At 39.1% G+C, this 12,563-nt stretch overlaps 1 protein-coding gene across 1 annotated transcript; it reads right to left on the bottom strand.

Moving 5' to 3' along the window:
- Nucleotides 1-694: 694 nt before the first annotated feature.
- Nucleotides 695-12,483, bottom strand: SMU1 (smu-1 suppressor of mec-8 and unc-52 homolog (C. elegans)). The gene is made up of 11 exons (XM_010191104.1): nt 12,280-12,483; nt 12,021-12,173; nt 10,844-10,954; nt 9,872-10,000; nt 8,454-8,573; nt 7,933-8,049; nt 7,632-7,759; nt 3,111-3,237; nt 2,096-2,263; nt 1,664-1,816; nt 695-1,010 (listed from the first exon to the last, which is right to left on the bottom strand). Exons 1-11 carry the CDS (start codon nt 12,472-12,474, stop codon nt 912-914), a joined length of 1,500 nt encoding a protein of 499 aa, XP_010189406.1. The 5' UTR covers nt 12,475-12,483; the 3' UTR covers nt 695-911.
- Nucleotides 12,484-12,563: the final 80 nt, after the last annotated feature.

Below are 12,563 nucleotides of genomic sequence, written 5' to 3'. Positions count from 1 at the left end.
ATCACAGCACTAAGAGCTCAGCCTATGTAAACCAGCTTTTGCATGTTTTAAAATATTGATCCCCTGAGGCCTGCTTCAGTTAAAACTGGTCTGAAGACATTATGCACTTAAAGGAAGAGGACCCAGGTAATAGCCTTTTAGCCTGGAAGTGTTGTAAAACAAAAGAAAAACCAAAATGAAACATCCCCAAAAGTAAAAACAGACACCACCACCACACAAAAAAACCCCTCAACTAAAACCAAAAATCCACAAAAAAACAAAGGAAAAAAACACAAAACAGAAAAACCAAAACAGCATCTCACTGCCACATCAAGCAGGTTTATAGCAGGAAATGCTGGGAGATGGGGAAGAATAGTTTCATCCTGAGGAAGATGTGTGACAATATGTATAATTTGAAAAAAATACAGTGAAAATTGAACACAGCAAAACCTATTGGACTACAAAGGCCTCTGCCTTCAAGTTGAGGACAGAGTAGTCTCATCTGCATTCCAGGAAAACTGTGCCTTTGTTTCAGCAGTGAACAAGTGACAGCTTTCCCATTCCACATAATTAGCTCAAATTTTAAAAGTGTTTTACTGCATTCTAGGAAGTCAGCAACCACTGATAAGTGTGTATAGTTCCTTGCTCATTGAACTTTTATAAACACGGTAGGAAGAGTAGAGACCTCAGGAGACAGAAAAAACACTCTCACTGAAGTTGCTTCAGCTATTCTGCTAAAAATGAAATATCTGAAATTAACTGATGCTATATTTAAGCATCAATCTACCTAACTTTAGTTAAATGTAATTCTCTGGAAACTTGAATTGAAAACTGAGCAAATATCACATTCTGTGCAGTTAGACCTTGTCAAAGCATAAACATCAATAACCTGCAACAAACAGGCACACTTCATAGCTCATTGTAAAATCAAGCTATGGCTTCCAGAGCTTGAGGAGGCCATCTTCACTGTAAGTGGCAATCAGGTTCTGGTGGGGGTGATGAGCAATGCCAATGACATCTTTTTCATGGACCTAGAGAACAAGCAGAAGGATGCATCAGGAGATTCGTCCTTTAGCACATTCAAGTCTCTTCAAGCAAGAGCTAGAGAAAAGCTGGACTGACTTTTAACATGCTTTGTGCATACAGCCAAAGCAGAGGAACACATACCTCAATATTAAGTTCCAGTTGCAAACAATTTTTGTGACATAGCAGCTACTTTTTGCTGGGCAAGGGAAGGTTCCGTGAAGGTTTACTTCCACTGAAATCCATGACATCCAAGTGCTCCCCATTAAATTAGACATTCAAGCTGTTACTCCTCTTTATTTTAATCCAAGGTGAACTTAAGCCTTAAATAAATCTGACCGCTTAGTCAGATTCTCCATCACCTAGAGTCCACACCAAGACATGCTCTAGTTCAAATAAGCCTGAACTAATTCACCTTGGCTTGACAGGAAAACATTTTCATAACTTCTAAAATTAGAATGGTTCTAAAAAAAACCCTAAATACATTCTGCAGCTAAGTGTTCTGGAATGTGTTTGTTACCAATCATGGGTGCTAGAGGTGAAGGACTCCTTGGTACAAGACTTCTACTTACAGATGTCTCCTTATGGACTTCATAAATGATGAAGACTTAAATCATCCTTGTGTTTATAACTCTGGAAAAGCTCAAAGCTATGAACTTACAGTCAGAGTTCTCTCCAGCTTGCCGGTCACTGTGCTAAAGCAATAGAGCACAAAATCTTCACCAACACAGTAGATCCATTCACCGCGAGGTGAAAGCGCACAGCAGACAAAGTCACCACCTTCTCTCTTACCAGAGCTAAAACTTCTTACAATCTGTAAAGATACCCCCAAAAAAATATTTAGCAGGATTAAAATGCAGCACATCACTACTATGTTCAGGGTAAAAATACTTAAGCAGTACTAGGTCTGTTTAGAACACAGGATCTCTCCATAGCTGCAATTGCTTTCTGCAAGTCAAGCTGTTCTATAACCTGGGTACAGAATAGTTCATTATGAAAGCAATCTGGAGAAAACAAGTTTAACCCACAGCTAGGTTATATTCTTAAACTTAGTGAGAGAGAGACTTGAAAGGGCACTAGTAAGATCACATACTTGTCCTTGCATATTCATAATGACGACCGTATTTGATCTATTGCAGACGACAAAGTGTTCCGGGTTTTTCGGCAGCAAAATGACGCTGTTCACAGTAATGTCTGTCCCAGCAGTGCTGCCAAGAGACTTGAAAGTGTTTGAACACTCGGTCGTCTTCACATTCCAAACCTATTATGAAAAATAAATGTAAAACAAATTAGCTTTAAAAAAATTATTTAACAATGAGCTTATTCAGGATACAGGATTCAGGTATTCTGAGGCTTGTGAAGGGAAATGTTAATTCCAACAATTGTAACTTAAAGCAGATTTAGAAAAAAACAAATTATCACTTCTATTTTGAAGTGTGGACACCACGAACAATTTCACTACAGCTGAAATGAAAGTGAATTCCCATTACCCAAATTGAGCCTGGCTCCCTTTCATTAAGCATATTCCCTGAGGGGTGAGTCCAGACTTGCTTTCTAGTTTTAGCCTCTGCACATGCAATTTGCCTTACAGAAGGCAGACAAGAAAGTCACTGAAAAAGAAAAGCCTCACTGATATCAGTGGGGGAGATGTCCCAGCTTAGAGCTGCTTCAGGCTCACCACCACGCTGTTCTAGCTGTTTAGAAACAGGAAAAGGATCTGCTTGTTTAAAATTTAAATAAAATGTAACTCACCATTTGTGGAATATTTTTTCTATTTACATACTAGTACAACCAAAATTAAAGATACAACCTTCTTAAGATATTCCACGATTGAGACAGTCTAACAAAGAATGCAAGTTTGAGGTAACGCTTCATTTAATATGAGCAAAATCTATCAGTATTCTCATTTACAAAAAAAAATAAAATAAAAATCAATATTCTCATTTACACCAATCTATAGTAAAGCAAAATCTACAGGTTACAAGAAGTAAGACATTATTGCAGCTGACCCCAAGTCCTTCTCCAATGACTGCAGCAGTTGTAACAAATAAGCTACTACAAGCATAGAGTCTGAAAGTGTTATTTATAAAGACTAAATGCTATCTTACCTTCACTGTGCCATCAGAGGATGCACTGATAATGTAGTGGCCATCCTGGGTAAAAGTAGCTTCATTGACAAAGGAAGAATGACCGCGGAATTCCTTTAAGGTTTTCCCAGATTTTAAACCATGAATCCTGTCACACAACAGAGGTCACAACTGAGTGAGCAACTGAGGTAGTCTGAACCACCCTCTGGCTTCGTCATATTTTAAATCTGAGGCACTTTTAGTAGGCAACAATAAAAAGTGATAAAAATCTGCAAGCCGTAAGTCTTTATCACAACCCCCTTTCATCAGAGACATTATGTGTTCCTGTGAAAAGCTGAGGGAAATACCATCAACCTTCAGCCTCAAGGATCTGTACGTAATATACACCATACATATTAGAAGACAGGATTACGAGAAAACTATTAAGCTGACAAAAACAGAAATTCTAAAATTATGTTTGGAAGTCTCTAGTCAAACAGATTCAGCTGTAAGTGAGGTCAGCTTGCTCAGCGCCTTGACCAAGGCCTTGTCCAGTTGAATTAAGAAAAATTCTTTCCTTACACTTAGCCAGAACTTTTCTCTTTTGCAAGCTGTTGCAATTGCCTCTTACTGTACAGAGTTTGCAAAGAGTTTGCTCAGTCATCTAAATGGAAATTGCTAATCTGTTTCAGCCTTAAATTGCAGTATCTACTGGCTACAGAATAGTTTTCAAGCAGAAGTCTGAAGCCTTGAGAATAAATTCCTTATTCCATTTGAAGCTTGCTGTCCTTGATTCAACATCCAACATTACGTAACTTCAATTAAAATGCTTATGCTATAGTTAATATATACCAAGATTTACACAGATTAACATATCTCATTAAGGTGTTTTGTAATGCCTGTTCACTGTGCAGTTGCCTCCAGATCCACACATTTCTTATCTAAAGCAGTACCACTGGTACCACTGGGTTTTACAGTACAGGCAAGAACCTAAAGCTGTTAAACATATTACATAATCCTATTCAATTTAACATAAAACATATACAGTCATCAAGCACCAGATCAACGGTTCACAATTAAGTTCCCTATCCTGCAACTCAACTTTGAAAAAGACAGATAAGGAAGGTGGTACACCTTGACAAACCAGGCAGATAGACCGAGAAACCTCATGATGTTGAGGGCAGATTGTTGCAGAGCTACATCAGGCACCAGAATCAGTTGGGGGCTGATGGACTGCAGAGGAGGTCTGCAGCAAATGACCTGGCAGGCCTTGGGGACAACAAAACGAAGGCCAGCAGTGTGCTGCAGCATTGAGGAAACTCAGCCACACACCAGATGCATTAGGAGGCGCACACTCTGCAGATCGAGGTTCCTGCCTACTTGTCAGAGGTGCGGCCACCTCTGGAGGTCTGAGTCCGGTTTTGGATCCCCACTAAGGGGCCACTAAGATGGCCAGAAGGCTGGACCATATGATGCATGAAGAGAGGCTGATAGGGCTGGATGTGTCCAGCTCAGAGAAATGAAAGTTCAGGGGCATCTAACTGCTGTCTTCCTTGTAGACAAAAAAATTTAACAAATTACTGAGTAAATCAGAATAACCTCAAAGAAGAAAAATAACTGCCAACTAGATAAAACTGATCTAAGCTGCTTTTAACTGCAGCAAAGTGTCTGCATAGCAACAGAAGAGCTTTGTCACAAACCAAATATACTCAGCAGTAAGCACATTCCACTCAGTAACAAGACACGTAATAGGTGCAGGATCAGAATTACTGCACTACACTAACGTTTTCCAGATGCTAAGAGCTGCAGGAACAAGGGTATGATGAGGTTGCTGCCCATCTGGTAACTTAGTTTAGAACAGAGTTTGAGAATTTTTGTGACTATTTGCTAGTATTAAAAGTTACAATTATCCACTCTGCAGTGGTCCTTTAAAAAAAAGGGGGGGGGGAGAAAGGTGAAACAAAAAGAAAAGAAAGGGGAAAACACAGGGAAAAGGATATATAAGTCCTTACTGAACACCTGAAAAGATATAACCTGTTAACATCACTACCTAACAAATTTTTACAGAATAAATGGAGTCAGATTTTTCTCAGAGGTGTACATCTAAAGGACAAGAGGCAAATGGCACATTACAAAGGAAAAAAAATGAAACAAAACAAAACATCTTATCTGATGGAAAAGGAAACTGCCCTGGGACAGATGCCAAGAGAAGCAGTGCGGTCTCCAGCCATGAAGATTTTGAGAACTCAGCTGGACAAAGCCCTGAGCAAGCTCTCCTAACTGAAAGGTTGGTTGTGCTTTGAGAAGCATATATATGTACTAGAGACCTCTAGAGGTACCTTCTAAACTAAACTATTTTATAATTTATGCCTAGTCTGTTTTACACAGACACTTGAGCTTTCTTAGAGCACTGACACAAGCCTAACCATCTTCACATCTGTCCCACAACAATCCATTGCTTTATCATGTTGTTGCTTAACAGATTAACTGATGTATTAACTTTATGTATGTAAGTCTTAGCACACGGAAAGTGTCAGATAATGCCGAGTTTGTTCAGTTTAGCTTTACAACATTAAGAGAGATGTATTTCCTTGGATTTTCTGCAGACATGTGTCATATTCCACTGCTGTAACTGAGCTGACACACTAAGCCTGCTAAACCACACTAACTGGACTGCGCACCAAAGCAGCTCTGAAGTTTGTAGACTCAATCTCCATCCCTGGGCTTCCAAGATCTCAGTTTGTAGGCCTTCAATATCATGAAGAGTTTCACTGCCCAAAAGGAATGCCACAGACACTGGGAAATTGAACTACATAGATTAATTAAAAAAACCCAAGGGATGGTTTGCATGAGAAATGAAAGAAATCCCATGCCCAAAAGTACAACTACCGGGACAGCCTGGAGAAATGGGAATTATCTTTTGGAAGTGAAAAAATGATCCTCTACCTATGGCTCTTTTTTCTTGACTGTAAGATTTTTATCTCTTTTCTTTTTCCAGCATAAACATATAAAACATCTGGCCAGATAATTCTTCTCTAACAAAGAGTCCAAACCAGTGGTACATGTCAAAGAATCACAATAACTTTGGCTGGAAGAGAGCTCAGAAGACCTCTACTGTACTGCTCTCCTCAAAGCAATGTTAACGTCCAAGTCACTCATGGTCTTGTTCAACTTAAAGTCTGAAAGTCTTCAACGGTTGAGATACACGCCCCCAATAGCCTGACTCAACTCTCAGCATTGGTCCAAGCACTGCTTCTTTCTAAAGGGAAAAAAAGGTAAGTTTTTCCTTATATACAATGACAATTTCACTTCCAAGAAGTTGTCCCTTGTAGGAACTGTGCACTTGAGAAGAGTCTGACACTGTCTTATCTATGACTGCCTCTAGATGAGACAACTAGGTCCCTTCTCAGCCTTCTTTTTCCAGCCTGATCAGGCCCAGCTCTCTCAGCATTCCCTTATACACCATGCACATATTAAGAAACATCCAGATCAAAAAACTGCACCCTACAGCACAGGAAAGGCTGTACTGCATTTCAGATACAAATTGCAACTCCTGCTTTTGAAGGTCTTAGGTTCAATCAGCCTGGCTGGATCCAGGGGTGGATCTCAGGTATTCCATATCAGACTGCTACGAAGAATAGGTACCCAGAAAACATTTGTATCCTTCTTCCACTTGTTCCCAGTCTAAAGGGAACTCTCTGGATCCAAGAGAGAAAGAAGAGGCTCTGGTGGCTGGGATTAGAGATGCATTCAGAGTGTGATCTGGAACAAGAATCCTTTTATGATAAGGGCTGGCAATGTATGGCTTAGGGAGCAGCAACACAATGCAAAGTGATTGCTCCTGAATGTGTAGGAATGCACCTTATCTCCACTCACCCAAATGCAGCTGAGAGGGACACAGAGACCATTATTCAAGCCCACAGAAGAGACCTGACAATTGCTAATTGAGATTCCCAAGCACTTTTGGAAATGTTGCTCTATTAGCAGCTATCAGAGGAAAGTAGAGAAGATGCACACCAAAACAGTTAAAGCCTGTCCCAGAGTATTTTAGATAGCAGAAAGAGAAAAGCCCACGATACTGCTTCACAAGGAAGATAAACTGGATGGAACCAACTACTCTCAGGTCACCTGTTAAGACTAGTGAGTATGATAAGGCTGTTTAAGCTGCTTCAAAAAATGTCATCATCCTGTTATCCTCAGATCTTCGTTACCCTAAGCTTATTATAAAAAAGCGTTACCTTTGAAGGCTGATACAACTGTTTCTTAAGCTAAGAGTCTCCCAGAAAGAAAATGTCCTTTACACGTACCTTGCATAATAGATCAGAGGAAGTACTTGGCCCCTAGCCCTGGAATAATGCAACTTAAGTAAAGTGAAAGGTCAAACTTTCAAATTGTTCCTGTCCAACCCTCAGCAGGCATGCTCTCCTATTAGTATTAAAATTCAATGCAAAAGGATCAAATCCCAGGTCAAATAAATCTATTCTCAAAATTTTAATTGCTTGAAGAGAAAATTCTGGTTTCTTTTCTCGTGCACTGTAGCTCACACATTCTCAGTTTATTTACCTGATTGTCTGATCAAAAGAAGCACTAAGAATTTGGCTGCTGTCTTTAGAGAAACTGAGGCATGTAACACCTTTACTGTGTGCTCGTTCAAATCTTCTCAGACACTGACCACTCTGGATTTTCCACACCTGGAATAGAAACAGCAAATGAAATAGAGGTGGTTACTTTGTTATAAGATCACAGCGCCAATATGTGTCTGTTTCTGAGTCACACTAAGGTTCATTGGTTCTACAAGGAATTGGAACATTATTGCAACAGCAAGTGAATCTGTCTGGTCACCACCTCTACCAACATACTATACCTTGATCTTTCCATCTTGTGCTCCAGTTGCTAACATTTCTGTATCTCTGCTGAAGCACATGCACAGCACTGCATCATCCATCATCATAAAATTATCTTGTGCCTGGTACTTCAGATCCTAAATGAAAGCAGAAGATCTGCCAGTCAAAACAGTGAATGCAATGAAACATACTTTAAGGCAAAGTGCAAAAGTACCAGTAGTTTTAACTTTAGTTCTATTCTATAACCTATCATCAAGCAGATCTCACAGCCTTATGGTAACAGGTAAGTGCTACTGTCACCAGTAGGCAACAACGATGATCCAGAAAGGTAAAAAAACCCATGTCATCACAGAGAGAAGTCTATTACAAATCAGACAATTAAACACATGAAAATAATTCCAGACCAGTATCTGAATCACCCAAGCAGACATCCTTTTCAGATTCACAAATGAGAAATGAAAACAAACCAACTGTAACCTCAAAGAACAAAACCATGTGCTCTGGCCAATAAACTATTAATGTCCAATAAGGCACAATTTACCTTCCTAATCTTTCCAGTAGTGAAGTTCCACACTTCAATGAAACCATCAACAGAACCAGTCACCAGATACTGTCCATCCGGGGAAAACCGAGCACACTCCACATGTGACTTTTGTCCAAACTGTTTTATAGAAAATATAAATTAAGCTTAGAAACCAAGTTAAAAGAAGCAGCTCATTAAAACAAAGTTGTAGTCTTATTTTGGTGGCAAAAATACAGTTATTTCTAGAGGTATGCATTCACAAATTTAATGTTAGGGTACAAAAATAAAAAACCTGTCAATACTTAGATATTAGCACTTCAAAAAACAATCAATCACCTCTTTTTGATCTGGTAATATCTGTGAAACTTAAATTAAACATTCCATACTTACAACAGCAAGTCAGTTCATTTTCTCCATATTTTTGTTTTTGCAGTGAATTGTGTAAGTTAAACACCTTTCCAGTACCCAAAATATGCCCCAGCAGACTTCAGAAATTTCTGTAGTACAAGTTGTTCATTTAGAATGACGGTACTCCAGTTAAATTTTGTCAGAGAATGTTTGGTATTTTTTTACATACAAATTTTATAGTTTTTAATTTTTAAATACAAGAGATCATGACAACTGCATATAGAAAAGTTTTCATTAACCAGTACAAAAATCTAAGATCAGTACCAGCAAAAAACCAAGGTAGAATTAAAAAAAATTTACCAAGTTGATACTGGACACAACAAATTTATTGCATAAGTTCCAACTCATTACTTCCTAAAAACATTCTCTTCTGCTCCTTGTTAGACCCAGCAGAGCTACTACAGTGAGCTAACACTTCTCACTGTACAGAACTGGTTGGTGAAGTTGAAATGCCTTCACAGGAGAAAACTGCCTATTCTGTACTGTGGGTGCTGCAGGACAATTACGCCATTACAGCACAGTTTTATTTCTCTTTTGTAATCTGTATGCTAAAGTCTTTAAAAAGGAGACACTGGTCACATTAGCAGACCTGGTATGTAGTAGTTCACAATCAAAATTTAAGTGGTTCACAGGAGCTAATATGCACACACAGAAGTTTAAGACATGAGTATTTCCTTGCACACATAAAGAAGACTAAGCAAACCACTTGTGAAAACTAAATGATTCTGACCCATGAAGTTAAATAAACTACTAATACATTTATCATATTCACAAATAACATGAGCACTCAATTTTGTTAAGGGACATCATTTCAGACTCTCATGAAAAGTTTCCTGATCAGATAAAGCTTGGCAAAGAAGTTAAAAACCAAACCAAACAAACAAAAAAAGCTAATAACAGAGAGAAAGAGGGAAATTACTTGCAAAAGAGAGAACAGAAGAATTAATAAGCTTTACTCTTATCTCCCAACATAAACCCCAGGAAGGAACAAGCAGCAGTAACAAACATAAAAGCATACACAACATCACCTTAATATGTCTGCTCAGCTGTGTGGGGAACTTTTCTTCTTCCACATCTTTCACAGCTGCTTTGCCTCTGAACAAGTCAATTGTCATACCAGGAGGAAGCAGACCCTGATGCTGCTGCCATTTCAGTGCCTTTTGAGGAGTTGAAAGCCATACAGTTAGGTATCAGTCAACACACATCCTCCTCATCAAAACTTCCCTCTGATTAACACAATACAGCAATAGTTTCTTGTACACCTATATAGTGTGAGACAATACACTGCAATTACTCAAAACAAGACTTCTCAAATTATGCTTCCTAACTCATGACCACAAAGAGAACAAGACATTGTCCACAGATGGCTTTTCAAAGTAAGAATGACTCAGGTCCACTCTTATCATTCTACCTTCAGTAAGCAGTGCAAGTTCAATCTTGTGTTAATTTAAATTACCCAATTTGTTGTCTATTTGCCTAGAACGGCATACCTTAAAATTAAAAGTTACACATGAGCTTTCTTGGAAGGCACAAGTGAACTCATTCAAAAGACAGAATCTTATAAAACCTTTTCAACAGAGAGCTGCCTTCAGTCACAGGACAACCCCATTATGCTGACAGAACTTACTCATCACAAGCTTAAAAAGTAAGATGTAAGCCACAAAACAGCAAAATACATTAAATATTGTCTGCATAAAGTATAAATGAATACATTCTGATGAGCAAAAAAGAGTTGCAACAACAACAGTTTGTGTTAATATGCACTTTGAAAATAATATTTTCTATGAGCCTAGTATTTCTTCTATAGGAAGAAATCTAACTGCTGGAGTGCTAACTAAATCCTTGTCACATGGAGAAAATACAATTTTTTAACTATATTGCATGTAAATATACAATATTTGAGCTTTACTTTTATGGGGTTGGAGCATCAACTACAACAGTTTTACGCAGCAGAGATATACAAAAACTGACATAGTGACTAAAATATCATTAACAACTACCTGTCCCAACAACGCCATAAGACGAGATGGAGGTACCACACTGACTTCTCCAGCCAAAGCTTGTGCAATAGCAGCTCTCCGCTTTTCTTTGCTGCTTCCATCTGGGTATGCCTACAGAGAAGTTCTTTTATGAAGTGATTCTTCTAAACTATTTTCCATCAAAACATCCATTATTCTGAATTGAAGCCCTTCCAGATTATTTTTTTTATCAGGCCTTCAAAAGGGGCCTTCTCTTTAGTACCAACCCATGAAACATTTGGGCTATGGGGGTAGCAATCACAACAATAAAACTTATCTACGCAGTTGCAGATAAGCAGGCACTTCTTTATTGCAGTGTGGGGAAACACAGAGACTAGCTCCTCTAATTGTGCTCCTACACCCACACATTTTCACAGCCTATTTATACATTTTTAACAAAGCGAAATTTCACAAGCATGCATAAAATGACCGCCTTTTAATTTGCCCTTTACCTTGACTGGTTTCTCACCATCATGCCATATAAGACATTGAATTATTTCAAAAGCCTACCCCTATATAATTTTATAATTTCAACATGGAGAGAAAAGAAAAGTTATGGCCTACTGTTATGATTGTCTGACCACAGCTATTATCCTGCATGCTACTGTTTAATTCTTATCGCAACTATTCTTCTCTTGAATATGGTACTTACCTCCTCTAAGTACTTATTATAACTACTTAATTATTACCTACTTTAATTACCTTGATTGGTCAGTGTTAACTCTACAGCTTAAACAAACACCTACCCACTTTAATCAACAAAATTTTCCCGTGACTGCAACACACTCACTAAAAAGATCAGATTGATGTAGTCAATCAGAAATAATGCCTTGTTATTACACAGCAATTTTACTTGAAAATTGTACATTTTCCTCTGCATATGTAACAAGAAAAGAAAAGCAGGACACAGGTGTAAATCTCCAAACTACCACCTGCAGTGTAACTCAAAATCACGGCTCTGCTGCGTCGTGATCAAATGTTACACATAATTTCCTAAACACTTCCTAAAACATGAAAAAATATCAAACTGGGAAACTGCACGTTTTCACTCCCCAAACAGAAAAAAAAGAAAGGTTGCTGTAAGACATTAGCAACTTGGCGCAATGCTAAGGGTCACACAAGAGAGGATTGCGAGGACTCTAGGAAGAGCATAACATACCTCACGAGGATCAAAGTAAGATCTGGCCAGAAGATTTTCGAGGTGGATGTACCGCTCTGGCTGAGTTTGTTTTAGCATGATCATAGGATCTGTTTGCCTCAGGAGAGACCTGGCAGCACCTAGTTCCCGGAGCTCAATCAACTCCAGCACAACCTGCATCAAGAGACAAGCATCTGCATCATCAAAGGGCAAACGGAAACTCCGGAGAGTGGCTTCCACCCAGACCAGAAAAGTCCATATGCAGCCTGCGCTCACTCACCTGCTCGTAGAGATCAATGAGGGTCTTGTCGGGCAGCTTCAGTGACTGTATGGCTTGCAACACCGTGTCCCAATGCCCACTGTTGATGTCGGCCACAAAGCTCTCAATGCTGTCCACAGTGTTGAGAGACACGGTAGTTTCCTCCTGAAGGGTGGCGAGGGCTCGGTGGAGGCTGTTCTCCTTCAAGTACTGCATTATGAGCCGGATCACGCTGCAGGGGAACAGCACACAGTAACGACTCCAGCTCTAGGGGCCCTACCCCATGGAACTTCCCAGCCACCGCA

The sequence above is a fragment of the Mesitornis unicolor genome, unplaced genomic scaffold (genome assembly GCF_000695765.1).
Source record: "Mesitornis unicolor isolate BGI_N332 unplaced genomic scaffold, ASM69576v1 scaffold39388, whole genome shotgun sequence".
Lineage (NCBI taxonomy): Eukaryota > Metazoa > Chordata > Aves > Mesitornithiformes > Mesitornithidae > Mesitornis > Mesitornis unicolor.
The sequence above is the reverse complement of the archived record's forward strand: the minus strand, read 5'-3'. Positions and strand labels throughout refer to the sequence as shown.